The sequence below is a fragment of the Rattus norvegicus genome, chromosome 10, assembly GCF_021556685.1.
Source record: "Rattus norvegicus strain SHRSP/BbbUtx chromosome 10, alternate assembly SHRSP_T2T, whole genome shotgun sequence".
NCBI lineage: Eukaryota > Metazoa > Chordata > Mammalia > Rodentia > Muridae > Rattus > Rattus norvegicus.
In genome coordinates this window covers 95,504,157-95,523,526 of record NC_141543.1, presented here as the reverse complement: position 1 = coordinate 95,523,526, position 19,370 = coordinate 95,504,157, and the positions used below count along the sequence as shown (strand labels likewise).

Here is a 19,370-nt window from a genome sequence, read left to right as displayed (position 1 = left end):
TCCATTAATTTTTGTTAATATACCTATTTATCTACAGTGAGGAAGGATATCAGTATGTAGCTCTGGTCTGCTTGGAAATTACTATGTAGACCAGTCTGGCTTTCAACTCCAGGAGATCTGCTTCCTGAACATAAAGGAATTTTAATCCAGCAATGTGGCTGCTCTGATCATATCCAAAGACCTTCTAGGTTCTGTGTGATCTAGATGGAATACACACATACCCTTAGTACACACCTCTAATCCCAAACAATGAAGGTAAAGTTAGTTTGTAGAAGGAAGCAGACATGTTTGAAAGTGATGTCCAATTGAGGGACAGACAAAGTGACGAATCAGAGGAAGATTTGACAGAATGAGTCAGAGATAGGATATGCCTAACTCTCACAAGAACAGAGAGGAAAGAGAGGCAACTTGTGAGAGCAGGGGAAGAGAGAGGGAGGAGGCAATTTTACCAGGAGAGTTTTATAGAGACAGGTTGAAGAGAGAACCAACTAGACACAGGTGAAGGCAAAACAAGCCAGAGAAAAAAAGGAGCCAGAAGATTAAAATAGACTGCCAGAGTTAGAGGCCAGGCAAAGCAATTCAGTGAGAAGCAGAAAGACGTCAGTTTGAATCAGTCAGCTAGGAGAGTAGGTTTGAGCCAGCCAACCAGAGTTCAGAAAGAACAAGAAAGGGTGAGCCTATGCAGCAGTAAGTCTCAGAGGCTGAAAACACTCTAGGCCTAGATTACATTGTACAGAGACTGGAAGCGTCTGGGACTAGGCTTAGTTTAGCAGACTGACACAATAAGCCTCCAAGATAACAATTACATCAAGCCAATGAAAAGTACATTTACAGTAGAGCATGTGCTTAGCATGCTTGAGGCTATGGGTTCTATCCCCAGCACAGATAGATAGACAGACAAATAGACAGACAGACAGACAGACATTACATTTGTAGGATACACTTAAACACAACATGTAAAATGTGTGAGGTCACTCAAGGTTATTCATACTCAGCATTATTTGTAACTTGAGAAAAATGGAAGAGCCTCCACAGGCATCAACAGGGAGTAGGTAGATCCTGAGGTGGGCGCTGCAAAGGTACAGCCACTGGCATGTAGAAGCACTCTGGAATAGCAAAATATTATGGCTGGCACACACCTGTCATCCCAGCAATTGAGAGACTGAGGGACAGCTGGTTCCTGGCCAGCCTGGGATTAATAGTAATATCTTGCTTCAAAAAAAACAAGCCGGGGCTGGGGAGATGGCTCGGTGGGTAGGAGTGCTTGCAAAAGTTTGCTCTGCCAGCACCAAGGCCTGAGTTCCTTGGCGCCTAAGTTAAAAAAGCAGAGCATGGTGTGCATGCTAGCCTGTAACCCCCACATTGAGGGGTGCAACCAGATATATCCCAGGAGTTCACCGAGCCAGCCTAGCAAGCTCGGTGAACCAGCAAGCTTCCGGTTCAGTGAGAGACCCTGTCTCAAGAGTGAAAGGGGAGACACCTGATGTTCTGCTCTGGACTCTGCACATCGTGCATGGCTGTGCTCACCTGTATGCTCATGTGCATGTAACACACACATGTGCACACACACACACGCACACACATGCGCGCGCGCGCACACACACACACACACACACACACACACACACACACACAGAACATAGGTGGGGAACAATGCCATAGCCAGGAGTCCAAGAGGAAGTAGAAAGCATGAGATGGCAGTCTGAGGCATGACCCAGGGTTCTGTGCATGTTGGACAACCTCTCTGCCAGCTGGGCCACAGGCTCAGTTAGCATTACGACTTTGCTCGAGCTCTCTGGTAACTAGTGGGAAAGAGCTGCCTTCAGTCTCCTGCCTTGTTCTTGGTACACAACGTGAGGATGAGAATCTATTCCAGATAGTCCGTAGAGAACCCTCTAGGACAACCCTCCTAATGCTGCGTCCCTTTAATACAGTGCCTCATGCCATGGTGATTCCCCAGCCACAAAATTATGTTGGGCTGGAAAGATGACTCAGTGATTAAGAGCCCTGATTGTTCTTGCCAAGGCCCTGAGTTCAATTCCCAGCAACCTCATGGTGGCTCACGACCATCTGTAATGGGATCTGATGCCCTCTTCTGGTGTGTGTGAAGACAGTGCAGTATACTCACATATATAAAATAAAAATAAATAAATAAATAAATAAATAAAAATAAAATCTTAAAAAATAAATAAAATCATGTCATTGCTACTTCATAACTGTAATCTTGCTACTGTTATGTAAATTTACTGTGATGTAAATATCTGACATGCAGGATATGACATTCTATCTCCAAGGGACAGATTGAGAACCATTGCTCTGGGACCAGTCTCATCCACTGTGTTAACCCTCACATCCCCATATGACCTCCCATTTGCCCCCCCTTACCTTCTTATTCCCTCCTCCAGGGACATGGGTGATGTTATCCAAGGAGCCAATCTTCGACTGGACTCTATCCTTGAAGTCCAGCTTCTCTGATTTTACTTCTACCTGGCCACCTCCTGGAATACAACGCACATGAGTCTCTCGTCATCTTCTGTGGTCTGGGGGACTTAGCACATGCTAAACGAGCTTGCAGCCTCCAGAGCTTGGGGGCTTGGGGGCTGCTGGAGACTCGATTAGATAGATAGATAGATAGATAGATAGATAGATAGATAGATAGATAGATAGATAGATAGATAGATAGATAGATCGGTCATGTGTCACCATTCAGGAGACACGTCCATTCTGACTCCAACACAGGCTGGGCCAGTGATCCAAGGAACAGCCCATTCTCTGAGAGTTGCCTGGGCTCTACCTCATCTAGAAAAGAGACTTAGCCACAGGAAGCTCTTGTTAGTGCTTGCAAACTACCTGCCTCTTCTCTAAGGAGAGGGTGCACAGGGGATATTTACCCTGCAAAATCTTCCTCCTGAGATGGTTCAGGGGTAGATGAAGCTTGGCCAGGAGAAGGCGCGCTAAATTTTAAAACCAGACGCCTTCCAGCTGTGGAGATTTTCTTAGGAATTTTGTACAGGATTGTAAGCCACAGCCCCTCAAGTCCTTGAGATTGAACTGTCTGTTAAATGTACAATAAGGAGAGAGAGCCTAACCTCCCCTTTGGCTCAGGTCACCACACCAGAGGGTAGCAGGAGGAAGGGACCTTTGCTGTTTTCCTGGGAAGGGTACTTTCTTCGAACAACCTTACAGTGAGGATAAGACAACAGCCCAGAAGCTCTCATGTTATAGCTGGTGCAGTCAAAGTGTCCCCCGTGCTGGGATATTGACAGAGCCAGCCTTTGGAGGACGCCAACCAGACCCAGGGCTGGCCCTTTTTTTTTTTTTTTTCTTTTTTTCGGGAGCTGGGAACCGAACCCAGGGCCTTAGGCTTGCTAGGCAAGCGCTCTACCACTGAGCTAAATCCCCAACCCCCAGGGCTGGCCCTTTTATACAGGCATTTCAGGAGAGCAACAGGATGGATCTAAAACCAGTTCCTCCTCTCCTTCTACCCCTTGTCTAGGCTGAGAAGCAGGGGCAAACCCAGGCCCCAGGCCACACAGCAGTTTCCCATTTAACATTCACTGCCCAGGTTGGCCTACTCTAGGAAGCACCCACCAGCCCAGCCAGCACCCTTCTGCCCCAAAGCCTCCCTCCCTCAAGTGCTACCTGGCTTGTGATGGATGTTCCCTAAGGAACCACACTTGGAGGTCACCTTGCTCAGGTCCACTGGCTTGTAGACTATTTGCACCTGCAGGTCAAGGAGGATGGGGAAGAGACAGAGAACAAAGGAAGTTGTGTTACCAGGGGTAACAGTGCAAAGCCGAATGGACCACTTGTCAGTGGCTCCCATCAGCTCCTGAATACATCCCACTCGGGATGGAAACTATGCTCCCCAAATCCAGCCAACCTCCATCCCCCAGGGAGCTGGGTCCTCACCAAGTAGCTGTGAGACCTAAACATCTTCAATCCCAGATACACAAGACACTGTCACGGAAAAGCAGAGGTGCCTGGTCCTTGTATGTGACCACGGTATCTATGTAGCGGATACTTAAATATAAAAACATAAATCCTTTTATTGATGAAATTGATGACACCCAGTGGAGGAGGAAGTGATGGGCCTAGGCAGCCCTGCACCTTCTCCTCAGAAGAGACTCAGAGGAGAAGCCGGTGAGGATGTGTGTGCTTCATCCATGAAGCTCCCATGGTCTAGGTCAGCAGACAGGACCTAGAACGACTCTATGACTCAGGGTAAGAGCCAGTTCGTGTCTGGACATACAGACTCCTGAGCACTTCAGCCTCTACTGAGGAGAGCAAAGCGACACCAACGGAAGGCAGGCACATAGCAGGAACCACAGCTTCAGTGAGTGTCTCAGCAAGCATAAGTGAGCAGACAGGACACACAGGGAGCCCTGCCAGCTCAAGGGTCCTTCATGTGACCCAGCAACAATGCCTGCCCTGGGAAATGGTGGCTGCTTCCCTGACAGGACACCCTGAAGGAGACCACCCAGGCAGATGGGGCTCCTAAAAGCCAGTCTCTCAGATCTGTGGTTTTACAGCTTAGACAGCTAGTCATGAGCGGCCACTTGCTGAGTCCTGTGGGTCTCCCATACAGACCATGGTCATTCCAGGGGTGAGGAGTCTCATCTCCTGTCCCGAGAGAGGGGTGGCCTCATGTTCAAGAATCAATAAAGCAAGGTGGTTGCTACAGAGGTCTCAAAGGATAACTCCTTCTTGTTTTCATAGCTAGCTGTGCTGATGGTGTTCTGTGGGGTGTGTGTGTGTGTGTGTGTGTGTGTGTGTGTGTGTGTGTGCGTGCGCACACGCTTTCTGCTCATGAACCTGACAGAAGAGGAGGGCCGTGGCCTCACAAATCAGTGAGCTAGGGTGTCAGCCTTCCCCTGCAGAGGGTGGGCAAGGAGCAGATAATCCCAAGGACCTTCAGCAAACAGATCCAGAGGCCAGCAGGAGCTCTGGGGCAGGTAATGAAGGGGGAGCCAAGGGCCTCCAAAAAGGTACAGGAATGCTACAGGGACCTACCCCTTTCCCCTCTGGCCCTACCCCTTCCCCTCTGGCCCAGGTAAAGTCATTAGAGAGTCGTACCAGGGGTTGTGTTGGGGAATAGGAGATGGGGAATAGGTAGCCTGGAATGGTCAAAGGAGAAAGGAATGTACTGTGTGGTGAATTGGGGAGCAGCTGACTGTGGTACTAGATCCCACAGAGCAGCCCTGGAGAGGAGGCCACAGCCCAGCCAGGAGGTGGAGATGGAGATGGAGAAGCAGCTTAACTGCCTGAGGCAATTCCCTGACCCTAGAGAGAGCCCGGAGCAAGCTAGATGTGCAGCCAGGGATCCTACAACCCAAATGCCAGAGGCTATCACCACCAGCCCCTCCCTCAAGAAAGCTTTCTCTATAGGTCCATCCTGTAGTAAACAGTGGCCACAGGCCATAGGCCAGGCAATCTTGTGACTATATATAAATAAGGTCATAGGCTAGCTCGCAGGCAGACAAACTGCCGTACACATCAGAAAGTTCCCCGATAGCCTAGGCAATCAGCACGTGACCAGAGCTGCCCTGAGCTGGCGATTCCCAACTTCCCCTTCAGGAGCATCCGCCCTCTGCAGCCCTTGGAAGCCAGAGCTTTCGGCCCAGGCAACAGACCAGATGTGAGCAAAGCCAGACATTTCTGGCTTTCCTCCCTAGCCACAGCAGGCCTGGGAAGCTAAAGTATCACAAACAACATCACAGGGCCCAGAGACAAGGACAGTGATCTTAAAGACCACCTCTTCCCGCAACCCATCTCTTTCTATCCACTGAGAGGGCTTCAGACAGGGCAGTAACTACAGTGTAGCCAACAGCCTCGCCTTCCTTATGAAACAAAACAAGTATGGGAGGTGGGGTGGCAGGATCAGCGGGAGTGGAGGACAGAGGAAGAGGCAGACATGGTGAGTAAGCGTGAGAAGGCAGTAGCCACAGGGCCAGCACTTGCTGCTCTGGGGCCAAAGGTCCAAGAGTCAGAAGGCAGGGCAGGTGTCAGGGCCGGAGGCAGAAGCACATTGCAAGAATAAACCCTGTGGGCTAGGCACTTTCTGGAAAGAGAGCCCATCCCTGCGTTCCAGCGCTCACAAGGTTGAGCCACGGCTCTATCTCAGAGAGCCCAGGCCCCTCCAGGGACTGACCCAGAACAGGGGAGCAGGGAGCTGGCAGGGAGAACTCTGAGGCCACTTTACATATCCTGCCCTGTTGGGCACAAGCCAGCCAAGAGGACAAGGGAGTCCCTAAGTCCAGGGAGGGAGCCTAAGAACATCTCGTGGGGATGTGCTGGGTCCCCGGTGGTGTTTAACGGAACAAATTAAAAACCCTTTCTCTGGCAAACGACGCAGGCAATGTCACCTGTCGCCTCTGGGTTAGGCTCTGTGCAACCAGAGTCGCTATACTGGGGGGAGGGGAGTGCTAAATTTAACTGAGAGGCTGGGGAATTGTTTCCTCTCTTCTAAGATGAAGGAGACCCAGATGGAAATTTTAGGGTGGCTAGGGTCCTTTCCGACATGAAACAGGAAGTCCTGGCGTCTACTGAGATCGCGTGGACCATCATCCGCCTACAGCAGAAACTGTCCCGGAGATGAGGGAAGAGGTGTCAGCCCAGGTCATGGGTGCCACTGTCTCCAACCCCACTTCCAATATCTGCGGGGCGTCTAGGAACACATGCACGGTGCCATGGGGACCCAGCTTCTCAGAGAAGGGCCAGCTAGAACTGATTGCTATCCCTATTCTGCTGAACCCTCCATGGAACGGGAGGGAAGTCTGGGGACAGCAGACACAGTGTGGGGACGCGGGAGGTCCTGAGCCTGAGATGATTTATTCTATGCAATGTCTCACAAGGACACACGCATGACACTTCTCGCAGCAAAGGCTGCAGCGCAGCACACCTCGTGGAGAGTGCGACAGTACTCACACTGCCTCCGCCCGGGACGTGTTTGATATTGTCCTTTGAGCCACACTTGGACTGGACGTTGCTAAGATCCAGCTTCTTATTAATTATCTGCACCTTTGGTAGCCAGAAAAAAGAATGAGTGACGACCACACCCAGAGCACTGCCCCCTGACCTGCGGGGCTTCTGAGGAGAGCCAGGTCTGAGCCCCGCCTCCTCTGAGCCCCGCCTCCTCAGGGGGACTCAGAGCCCCGCCTCCTCAGGGGACTCAGAAGCTGGAAACACTGGAAACCTACTAGACTGGGAAATCACAAAAGGGACCTGGAAGAAAACAGGACTGGGGACAGGATAACAGAGCTGGGAGGCCACCAGCTTGGGTGGAGTGACACCTGTAAATAGGGAGTCCCGTGTGTCAAGGGAGCAGGAGAGAAACAACAAAAGTCCAAACAGCCACACCAGTGCAAGGCACCTTGTAACAAAGAACTTCCACGAGGCTGGAGAGTTGGAAGGTTAAAGGTTCCAAGCCAAATTATCTTGAGCTGAGCTGGTGAGCTGGCTCCGTGAGGGTAAAGACACAAGACCCCCAAGTTGTCTTCTGACTTCTGTATGGAGTGGAATTCACATACAATACATAATTACTTTAAACTATCCTGGACTAATTTAGCTTTTTTTAAAAAAAATATTTATTTCATTTATTATATACACTGTAGCTGTGTTCAGACACACACTAGAAGACGGCATCTGATCCCATTACAGATGGTTGTGAGCCACCATGTGGTTGCTGGGAATTGAACTCAGGACCTCTGGAAGAGCAGTCAGTGCCCTTAACTGCTGAGCCATCTCTCCAGCTCTCCAGCCCCTTAGCTTTTTTTTTTTTTTTTTTTTTTGAGACAGGGTCTCTCTCTATATAGCCCTGGCTATGCTGAAACCCATTAGTAGTCCAGGCTAGCCTTTACAGAAATCTGCCTGCCTCAGTCTCTGCCTCTGGGGCAATGAAATCAATAGTGTGTACCACCTGCTTAGCTTATCTTTTTAGATTTTTTTTAAAAGATTGTATTTATTTATTTATTTATTTATTTATTTATTTATTTATTCATTTATTTATAGATAGATAGATAGGGTTTCTCTAGATGTCCTGGAAACCCTCTTTGTAGATCAGGCTGCCCTTGACTCCCACATGCTAGAATTAAAGGTGTGTGCCACACAGCTCAGTTGAGTTTTAAAAATCTTTAAAAAGCTGGCAGTATTGTCTCACACCTTTAGTCCTAATACTAGGGAGGAAGAGGTAGGCAGATCTCTGCATTTAAGGCCAGCCTGGCCTATAGAACAAGAGCTAAACAGAGAAGTCTGTGGACAAAGTCCACAGCAAGGAAAGCTTGCTTCCTTTCTGGGAGTTTTTTTTAGCAGTGCTTGGCTCTTACCCACGAGGTAAGTTCCAGACAGGGGCTGTTTAAAAAGTTTCCATGTGAACCCCACTCAACTGTTAGCCTTAGATAGCCATTTAGCCCTCCTGTGCCTCAGTTTCCCCACCTATGCTACTCTCATCAATTCCTTGGGGTAGTTCTCTCTCTCTCTCTCTCTCTCTCTCTCTCTCTCTCTCTCTCTGTGTGTGTGTGTGTGTGTGTTTGGTTTTTTTGTTTTTTTCTTTCTTTTGACACAAGGGTCTCATGTAGCCCAGGCTAGCCAGGCTAGCCTCAAACCTGCTATGTAGCTAGGATAATGTTGAACTCTTTTTTTTTTTTTTTTTTTTTTGGTTCTTTTTTTCGGAGCTGGGGACCGAACCCAGGGCCTTGTGCTTCCTAGGTAAGCACTCTACCACTGAGCTAAATCCCCAGCCCCAATGTTGAACTCTTTAGCCTTCTGCCTTGGCCTCTCAGGGCTCAGATGACTGACAGGTGAGTACCACCACGGTCAGCCTTATTCATACCTTTCCCTGATAAACTCCTAAAGCAGATTTACCTGTTTTCAAAAAAAAAACAAGAAGCCAAGTGTGGAGGGCTCCTGTTTACCATCCCTGCCTGTCTGAGGCAGGAGGATATGCTCTTAGTTCAAAGTTGCTCTGAACTACATACATAGTGAGTTCCAGGCCAGCCTGAGTCATCAAATGAGACCTGTATAAAAAGAAAAAAGAAAAAGAAAACCAGAATGGAAGCAGTTTAGAATCAGAAAACAAGTGGGCTGGAGAGATAGCTCAGCCGTTAACAGCACTGACTGCTCTTCCAGAGGTCCTGAGTTCAATTCCCTGAGCCCACATGGTGGCTCACAACCATCTGTAACGGAATCCAATGCCCTCTGGTGTGTCTGAGAACAGCTACAGTGTGCTCGCAGACATAAAATAAATAAATCTTTAAAAAAAGAAGAAGAATCAGAAAACAAGCCGGGTGGTGATAGTACATGCCTTTAATCTCAGCACTCAGGAGGCATGCAGGAACTCTGTGAATTTGGGGCCAGCCTGGTATCCAGGGCCAGTTTCAGAGTAGCAGGGGCTACACAAAGAAACTGTGCCTTGAAAACCCAAAATAACAACAACAACAACAACAACAACAACAACAATAATAAAATAAATAAGAGGATGATGTTACAATAAAGGGAAGTCACTGAGATGCGCATACAGCACTCACTGTTCAGCACCGGGCTTCCTGGAAGCCAATGGGAAAAGGGAAACAGGATTGATTACACAACTCATGATCTGGCAAAGAAAACTTAAGATGAGTGTTTGCTAGACGCAAAGTAATCAGAGGACGCTAAGCAATCACACATGGTCTGCAACATCCAGAGAGGCCCTGCCCTGCATGTGTGTGTTTCTTATTCTAACCCCACAGGAAAGGAAATGAACTTTTGTGGGGTTTGGCACTAGATAGATATTTACACAGCAGACTTGAATTACTGCTAGTGGTCATGTTAAGCCAGTGCTCTTACTAACACTCAGGTTCAGAGCGGGGAGGACAGGGCGGTGGTTGGCGTTGTGAAACCAAAGTCCTGAAATGCCACTTCCCTACAATAGCACGTGGTACGGGGCTTTGGCTCTGACCAGACACTGGAAATAGCCTGGAGGGAAAGGGGGATATTGTCATCTGAGGGTCCTGTATGCAAGAGGGGAGTGGTCCTGAGAAGCCAGCTGGACCCACTTCAGTTTACACATCCTAGAGATCCCACAGCCAGGTCAAACCCTAGGTGTTTGTCTCTGCTTGGGTTCAGAACTCTCAGGGGATCCTTTCTTAACCCCAAGCCTCTGGTTCCAGGAGCTCCCAGACTGCTGGTGCTAGCTGAGCTAGGCTGGGCCTCCCTTGAATGGTGAGCCAGGGCATCACCCTGTGGGAAAAATCAACCTGATGTGAGCAGCTGAGGCTCCCAGAAAGCCTTTCCTCAGAGTCCAAGAGATTAGCTTGGGGATGGATGCAGAAAGCCTGCCTGGGTCCAGTCTAGCCAATCTGTAAAGGCAATAAGGTACCGGAGGTCAGGCACCGGTACGGCTGCCTTTCAACAGTGGTAGTGGTGGGGGACGGACCTCAGTTAGTAGAGGACCCTGTAGTCTTAGGACTTAGAGGCAGGAATATCAGAAGTTCAAGGCCATTCTCAACCATATGAGTTTGAGGCCAGCTTGGAATAAATGAGCCCCTGACCAAAAAAAAAAAAAGTGTGTGGGGGGTGGGGGGGCTGGAGAGATGGCTCAGTGATTCAGAACACTGACTCCTCTTCCAGAGGTCCTGAGTTCAATTCCCAGCAACCACATGGTGGCTTACAATCAACTGTAATGAGATCTGATGCCCATTTCTGGTGTGTGAAGACAGCGATGTGTATTCATATACATAAAATAAATCTTTTTTTTTCTTTTTTTCTTTTTTTTTAGAGCTGAGGACCGAACCCAGGGCCTTGTGCTTGCTAGGCAAGCGCTCTACCACTGAGCTAAATCCCCAACCAAAATAAATCTTTTTTAAAAAGGCTTTTTTCTGTGTCTGTCAATATGTTTCATTTAAAATACTTACAACTCCCTCCCGCCCTACACACGGATAAATGTTAACTTATTTTAAAAATATTTTTCTTATCTCTGTATGATCAGTGGTGAAGCAGAAGTATAGGCAGACAGAAAGAAAAACGAAATGGGCAGAGATGAGAGATAGAAAAAGAACACGGGTTAGGGAAAAAGACTACTCAGAAAATCGTAACACACTTGCAGAGAAGGAGGCAACAATTATGGGTGGTCCAAGAACGCAGGCTGCTTTCCACAGCGCTCCACCGCCATCTTGTGGTCAACTGTGGTACTTCAACCTCTCTACTCGGCGCCCCCAGGCTCTACAAGCTTTGACTTGGGGAACTCGCACGTTACATCCTGCATGGACCTGGCAATCTTGAGAGGGGCTCTCCATCTGCTCAGTCAACCAGGAGGACAGTAACCAAGAACTGGTTAGGAAAGAAGTGAAATAAGGTACCTGAGGTCAGGTACCTTCTTTCTCTTTTATCTTGATTCTTTTGTGAGACAGGGTTTCACTACTTAGCCCTGGCTGTCCTGGAATTTGCTTTGTAAATCAGACAGGCCTTAAACTCCAGAGATCTGCCTGCCTCTGCCTCCTGAGTGTTGTCATTAAAGGTGTGCGCCACCTTGAATTCCTGATTCTCTCTACCTCCTGAGTTCTAGGATTACTGGTGGGAGCCACCCTCCTCCTCCTCCTCCCCCTCTCCCCTCCCCCTCTCCCTTGCTCCTCTCCTCCTCCTCCTTCCCTTCCTCTTCCTCCTCCTCCTCCCTCTTCCTACTTCCTCCTCCCCCCTCTTCCTTCCTCCTTTTTCAAACACAATCTCAAGTATCCTATGGCTACAGCTTTGGTGATAGCGTCAGGATGGGACTTGGGGCCCCGAGTCACACCCCTGGCTTGTCCTTTCAACTCTTACTTTATAATCATTTCTGATTATTTAATGCTTTCTTTCAGTTACAGGGGAATTTCTATCATTTAAAAAAATTTTTTTTGAGGGTGGCCCAGATTGGCCTTGAACTCACTTTATCACTGAGGCTGGTCTTGAACTAACAATTCTGCCTTCACCTCTCAAATGCTACAGTCATAGATGAGTACTACGCCTGGTTTCCTCCATTCCAGGAAAAGACTTCTCACTCCATGAGAAGCCCTGGGACTGAACGATCTAAGGTGGGCTTCCCAGAACAGAGGTTCTCAACCTGTGGCTTGAAACCCTTTGAGGGCAGGGGGCCGTCAAACGACCTTTTCACAGGTGTCACCTAAGATTTTTGGAAGACATATTTATATTACGATTTTTAACAGTAGCAAAGTTACAGTTTTGAAGTAGCAAATGAAAGCAGTTTTATGGTTGGGGGTCACCGCAACAGGAGGATTTTTCTTTTCTTTTTCTTTTTTTTTCGGAGCTGGGGACCGAACCCAGGGCCTTGCGCTTGCTAGGCAAGTGCTTTACCACTGAGCTAAATCCCCAACCCCTTTTCCTTTTCTTTTTAGTGTTTGTTTGTTTGTTTGTTTAGCGAACGTCTTGATACTCGTCTGCCTGCCTGGCCTGGAATTCGTGACACGTAGAACATGCTGCTCTTGAATTCACAGCAAGTCCTCCTGGGATTACAGGCGTGTTCTATCATGCCTGGCTCCAGTGAGTAATTTTTTAAAAAATGTTTTAAACACTGGTCTTACTGTGAACTCCCTACTCTCTCCTCTCAGACACTGCACAGGGCAAGGTCAACTCTGGATGGGCATGGAAGGCCTAGGGGTGGCCCAGCTGTGTCTGAGCTGAGGTTGGGACGGACAGGAAGCCAGCAAGGTGAGAAGATGGGGATCCTGAGCCTCGGGCTGGGCTGTACCTTGGAGACACTCTGGTTCTGTCCTAGGGGTCACAGTGAGGCTGGGGTAGACAGCGTTAGACATTTATTTAAAAGAACTCCCAAGTGGCCCTTGTTTCCTGGTTCCACACTCCTTCCTGTATTCTCCGGTAAAGCTGTCTGATCGACTGCATTTTCCTTTAACACAACCTCACTGTGGAATCTCAGGGTGAAACATGTTCAGTGAAGCTGAGGTAAAAGCCCAAGGCAGAAAAAGAGAGATGTCTGGCCTAGCTCCTAATCAATGATCTTCACGTGGAACCCAGGCTAGGCATCCTTCTGGTCCAACCTGAGGTTGCTAGGCTTAGCTTGAGGGAAAAATCTCAACGGATCCCTGGACACTCAATGTCTGCAGAGTCCCCTGCAGTCCCTTTCTTCAAGGCAAACACCGCTGCAGAGGGCTCTGAATTCTTCAGAATCTTTGTTTTTTAACATTAAATTACATTTATTCATTTGTGTGGCTGTAGGTGCACGCTTGTCGCAAGGCATGTGACGGTCATCAGAGGAAAACCTGTTGGAGTCAGTCCTCTCCCTCCACCGTGAAGGTCCTGAGGACCAAACTCAGGTGGTGAGGTTTGGTGGCCAGGGCCTGTAACTGTTGAGTCATCTCACTGAGTCCAGGTACTTTTTGAGGTTTATTTATTTATTTTTTTTACTGTTATTCGTGAATCTCTGTGTGTGTGGTTGTGCATGGGTGCCTAAGGAGGTCAGGAGAAAGTGTAAGGTGATGTGGAGCTGGAGTCACCAGCAGCCGGGAGTGGCCCACAGTGCGTGCTGGGAACAGAACTCTGGCTGAGAACAAGAGCTCTTGGTTTCTCACCCATCTCTCCAGTCCTGTTTCATTCATTTATTGTAGGGGAGGTGAGTGCCTGGAGGTCAGAGAACAGCTTGCAACAAGGGGGGCCCTGGGTATTGAACCTTTGTCGCCAGACTTGGCAGCAAGCACCTTTAGCTCACTGAGCCATCTCACCGGGCCCCGTGCTCTTTTTAAAATGATGATGATGATGATGATGATGATGATGACGATGACGACGATGATGATGATGATGATGATGACATGGCCTCATAATAACCCAGGTTATCCTTGAATTCTTCCTGCACTTCCTGTGGTGGAGGTCGACCTTGAACTTCTGACCCTCCTTCAATCAGTGCACTGCAGCTCTAGGACTACAGGGATGCTCTACCAGGAAGTGTTTATCTGGTGCTGGGGACTGAACCCAAGGCTCTAGGCATGCCACACCTCTGGTCCTATTCTTCAGACTCTTAGAATTTTTGCCTTTCATGGCCGATCCTTATTTCGAGGTAGGGTCTCATTAAACAGACATATCAGGGACCCAAGCTGTCAGCTCAGCTCTCAGACTCTCTCATCACTGGGTGTTACAGGTCTTGTCCATCAACCTGGAATAAATGGCTTATCGTAGCTTCTGGAGGTGGTGACGCTGCTCTTTGCTTGCAGGGCTGAGGGCTTGTTCAGACAATCCTCCTGCCCTCAGTTCCATGGTTCTGTCACATCCCATGCTGTCACCCCTGAAGTCCCAAGGCAAGTCGCTTTGTCTCCTCTGTAGACAACAGCCCTTTTCCTCTATTGAACATTGCAGAATGTTGTACTCCCTGTTCCGGCCAGTTCCAAGAACTAATTTGAAAGAACTGCCCAACCTGGTAAGTCACCCCGCCATGGGCAGGGGCTGACGGAGCAGCCACCCATGCTGTAGGTTCTGCAGAGTCCTTGATGAGATCCAGCAGCTCTGTTCCCTGAAGGCTCAATGCCCTTGGGGCATCACTGAAGGTAGAGCTCCCTTCAGTTATCACTTATCAGGAAGTCCAGGGGGAACTTCCCAGGGAAGAGCTGAGGGAAGGGCATTCTAGGCAGATGGCAGCCCCTGCAGATCAGAACAAAGCCAGGCAAGAACCAGAGGTTCCCAAGGGGTAGGCAGCAGAGGTGACACTGAGAAGCCCAGATTGGGGTTGGCAGAGTCATGGAGGTCACTGTCCAGGACCTCCATGTCCCAGAACGAATGGGAACAGGACGATGCCTCGAGGAAGGAGAGGCACAGAGGGGACAGGAGCCTGACAGTGGCTGAGTCTGGGGTGGCATCTGAGATGGTGGAAAGCGAGGAGGTGGCTGTGTCTGCCTCAGGGACTCTGATTTGCAGGTATTGTGTCCCCTCAACGACCCTGATGGGTCTGCTTCCTAGTCTGGGTGCTATGGCTGGGAAAGAAGGTGGAAGAGCTGGTGTTTCATAGATTCTGGGCAACCCTAATTCCTGACACTCGGGACCTTGATAGTCACAAGGACCCTGAGTCAAAGCTTCCAGGAGGTGACTGGCTTTTGTTTTGACATTTTTAATTTATTGTGTCTGGACTTGTGTGTGTGCATGCATGTGTTGTGTGTGTGTGTGTGTGTGAGGACCACCTGCAGGAATCAGTTCTCTCTCCACCCAAGTGGACTCTGAAGATGAAGCTCAAACCGATCACTAGTTTTGATGGCCCGTGCCTTCGCCCTCTGACTCATCTTGCTGGTCCCGACAGTCATTTTCGAAAAGTGCATGAGGACCGGAAGTCTGAAGCAAAACGGTGGATGGCAGCTGTGGTTGCTGGCCAGAGCCTCCACGTGGCTTTAGAGTCACTCTGCTGAGGCCCTGACGGACGGGGTTATGGGAATCCTATGAACTTTTCCTTCTACAAACCACGTGTAAACAGCGATCATCGGTGTTGGCAGAGCTGCTGCCAAAGAGGGAGGTGCTTTCCCCCTCCCTCCAGCATCCCTGGCAATGCAGAAAGTGAGCAATATGTAAGCAGCTGTCAGGGTTTCCTCCACAGAGGGGCCCGGTTCACGGGTGGGAGTGGCACTGGGAGGCCAAGGTGTTCTGAATGCACATCCTCTTCCGCCTGCTGGTCCTCCTTCTGGGGGAGGGTGCAGCTCTACGCCTACAGCTTCATCCTGTCAGTGGGGGTCTGGGCAGCTACAGAATGCTGAGGAGCTCCAGGGCTGAGGGCTGGGACCAGGAAGCTACTGATGGCCGCCAAGTCTCTGTTGCACCAAGTTATTGTGACCTGGCTGTTCATTTTCCTCAGAGGTGAGCGTGCGGCTTTGTGGGTTTTTTTCTCCTTTTCCTCTTCCTTCTCTTCCTCCTCCTCTTCCTGTTCTTCCTTCTCCTCTTTCCTCTTCTTTGAGGCGGGGTCTTGACACATAGCCCATTAGCCTCAAACTTGTGTTCCTCCCAAATGCCATGCCCTGCCCACCTCTGAAGGAGGCAGGTAAGTATCTTTGGGGGTAAGAGAGCACAGGTGACTCTGAGAGAAGTTAATACGACCTAGGACCAAGCCAAAGATCCAAGCCAATTCCCAGTGATATCAGGGAGAGACAGCACTGAACCTAAAGCTGGCCTCTGGCCGAGAGAGAAGAGGGACGTGAGGTACGCACTTTAACCCAGATGCTGTACAAACCCCACTGTGCAGAGGCAATAGGAGGGTCTAGGACTTCCCCAACAAAGCACAGGGTTCAGGAAAGGTGCCCACAGGGGCTGTAGCCAACTTCCCTCCAGCGACCAGTGGCAACCAAATTCAGCAGTAGGGAGTGTCCACTGTTCTGATGGAGGGTAAGCATTGGCCCTAAACTCTGAGGCACTCCTTGAGCACCTTCAGAGGTGTGTAACCCCAGAAGTCCCCGGCCCAAAAGACAGACAGTAGACTGACCAATGGTTCACAGCTCCACACGCCACATTTGCCTCCCCTCAGTCCAGTGCTGGGTGGGGAAGCGAGATATCAAGCGTTCCCTCACTTATATGTTAATACCCCAACTTCACAACCTGACTGTTTAGAGATAAGGCCTTTATGGCAGTGTTGAAATGAGGTCAGTAGGGTGATCCTAATCCCACGGGGCTAGTGACTTCTAAGATGAGACTGGGACTCAAGGAGAGACACCAACAGTGCACAGAAGAGGACTCGGGAGAACCTGGGGGAAGGGTCATGCCGGCTGACACCCACATAATCTCTCTCTGTGTTGCAGATTCCAGAACCCTGAGGATATATATGTCAGTCAGCCTGTCGGAGCAACTCTCAGAAAGCAAGCAAGGAAGGAAGAGCCTCACGGTGCCTGGAGGCCAGAGGTCTAGAAATTTCACGACAACCGTAGAACCAGCTGCTCTTATTAAAACATTGACTTTTCCCAGAACCAAGGGCGTGAAAGCCAAGCCCAACAAGGGCGGCACCCAGCAAAATCCGTAGGCCTCCGTAGGTGGGTCCCAGGAGGAAAGTGGCTGTCACCTGCCTAATTAGCAAGGTTAAAGAGAGGAAGGGCGGGGCCAAGGCTTTGTTGCGGGGAGGGGGTGGGGGAGAATGTCTGGCTAGAGTGGGAGCTACCCGCCTAGGCTGGCTTCCCGAAAGTTCGGCCACGCCCTTACCTTGCCGCCTCCCGGCTGGTGCTTCAGGTTCTCAGTGGAGCCAATCTTGGACCTGACGTTCTTTAGGTCTGGCATGGGCACAGGGGCAGTCTGTAGGCGGCTCTTACTGGCAGACGGTGACTTAGGGGGAGTGCGAACCACTGCCACCTTTTTGGGCTCTCGGGTGGGCGGCGTTGGTAGGGATGGGGTACGGGAGCGACTGCCAGGGGTTCCGGGCGAGCCGGGGCTGCTGTAGCCGCTTCGTTCTCCGGATTTTGGTGGTTCACCTGGAAGATGAGGAGAGAGGAAGGGACTGAGGCCACGTGGGCGCAAGGGGTGGGGTGTCTGCAAAATCCCTGAGGCCACTGGACCGGGCGCCCATTGCCCGGATCCAAAGGGGCATCTGGGAGAAGATCATGAAGACCATTTGTAGAGAAGCATCGCTCCTGCTCTGTCACTTAGATACAGTGTCAGCTATTTCTCAATAAAGCAACCGAATTCTCATCAGTGCCCCAATATTTAAAGTATCTCCTCGCAGGGAGCCCTGGTGTCCTGAAGTCAGGAGATGGGTTCTGGCTAGTTGCATGTCACTCCCCTTAGAAAGGGAGTGATTGGGTGCCATTCCACAAACACTTCTGCCCGGTCTTTTCCTTAGCTGAGGGGTGGAGCCATGATCCGGCCCCACTAGGGGCCTTATAGCTGGGATCCTCCTGACCCTTCCCCCACACATCGTGAGCTCCTCTAGCTGCTGGGGCTGCAGAGAAGTGTGCGAATCTGCCCAGAGCTTTCTGCACAAGCCACACCCCATATTGCTGAAGCACGGAATGGCCTTCCCTTGCACCTTTCTAAACACCATCAGCTGCCTGGACTTCTCACCAGTCTCCCGTCCCACCCAGCGTCCTTCAACTCCGTTTCCTTCCAGGACAGTGCTCGTAGGACAGTCGGACACACCTAGAGTTCACTGAGCCACCGCACCCTAGGAGGTTTTTGCTTTGTGTTTGAGAACCTCTTAAGTTCTTAGCAGGAGGTGGGACTTGTGGTATGCAAATTTTGGGGCCCCCATCCAGATCTAATAGAACCAGATATGACAGAGGCATTGGGCCTGCAAAACTGGTCTTTCTCAAGCTTCCCAACCCACTGCGAGAAGCATCATAGCAAATATGCTCACTGCAGTCCATCTCCCTCAAAGCATCAGCGTTCAGTCCCCAGTGTCCCACTTTTCAGGAACCCCTAAAGCCATCAAGCTCTGGGATATTTGGAACTGCTGCTACTCTGGGCTTAGCTTGCCTCCGAGTCCCCAGGGACACAGGGTAGAAGTGTCATGTGGCCCTTCTCTGACACTTGCAAAGTAACCTTGGGAGAGCCAGTGCCCCTCTCTCTCTATGCCTGTGTCCTCATCTGAAAGATGGGGGACCAGAGCCCTCAAGATATTGCTAGGAGAAGGTATCTAGGGGTTTGAGAGATCGCTCGAGGACTCAGGTTCTCAGCACCCACATGGTGGCTCAGAACTGCCTGTAACTCCAGTTCCAGGGGATCTGAAACTCCTTTCTGGCTTCTGTGGGCACCAGGCAAACCCCATGCACATAAAATAAAAATAAATCCGTCTTTAGACAGGTGAGGCAAGGAGGTCACTAAGGACACCAGCACGGCATCCGGTGTACTAAGTGCAGAAAGTTAGGTGTGGTGACATGCTCTAGTTCCAGTTGTCTGTGAGGTTGAAGCAGGAGGATTATTTGAGCCTTGGTAAACAGAGTGAGATGCCTTTTTTGGGGGGGGTGGGGCAGAGACAGGGTTTCTGTGTAGCCCTGGTTGACTTGGAACTCATTCTGTAGACCAAGCTGGCGTCAAACTCAAAGATCCGTTTGCCTCTGCCACTCAAATGCTGGGATTAACGGCGTGTGCCACCACTGGCCTGATGCAATGTCATTTTTTGACAAACAAAAACAAACAAACAAAAAAACCCTTCAGTCCAGCAAAACCCTCTGCCTATCAGTGATATTTCCCCACCAGGAATCAGGTTAGAGACGGTCCAAAACCTCCAACACTCCCAAATGTCTCCAGACACATGTTCCCCATCCTACAAACAGCCCTAGTTCCCGAAGTAAACCTGAACACACAGGATGTAGTCCATAGACGCCCCAGTGCAAACCACACTTGAGAAGTAAGTTCGAGACTGGACCCCTCTGAGGTAGCCTGGGCTGAAGCAGCAGTCCCTCCCAGTCTTGCACACCAAGAGGGTCTGTCTGCCCACCCAT

At 50.0% G+C, this 19,370-nt stretch overlaps 1 protein-coding gene and 1 long non-coding RNA gene across 26 annotated transcripts in view; one reads left to right on the top strand and one right to left on the bottom strand.

Moving 5' to 3' along the window:
* Mapt (microtubule-associated protein tau) overlaps window positions 1-19,370 on the bottom strand; it is a 97,583-nt gene that overhangs the window by 5,331 nt on the left and 72,882 nt on the right. For 15 of the 25 annotated variants that reach the window (XM_087571124.1, XM_087571100.1, XM_087571104.1 and 12 more), the window contains 4 exon segments: window positions 17,137-17,402; window positions 6,928-7,020; window positions 3,643-3,724; window positions 2,386-2,498 (listed from right to left, as the gene is read on the bottom strand). In XM_087571124.1, coding sequence (XP_087427250.1) covers window positions 2,386-2,498; window positions 3,643-3,724; window positions 6,928-7,020; window positions 17,137-17,402 — 554 coding nt within the window. 25 annotated transcript variants of the gene reach the window in all.
* On the top strand, window positions 14,858-17,619 carry LOC134480887 (uncharacterized). The gene is made up of 2 exons (XR_015632157.1): window positions 14,858-15,810; window positions 16,743-17,619. It is a non-coding gene; the product is annotated as an uncharacterized LOC134480887 (long non-coding RNA).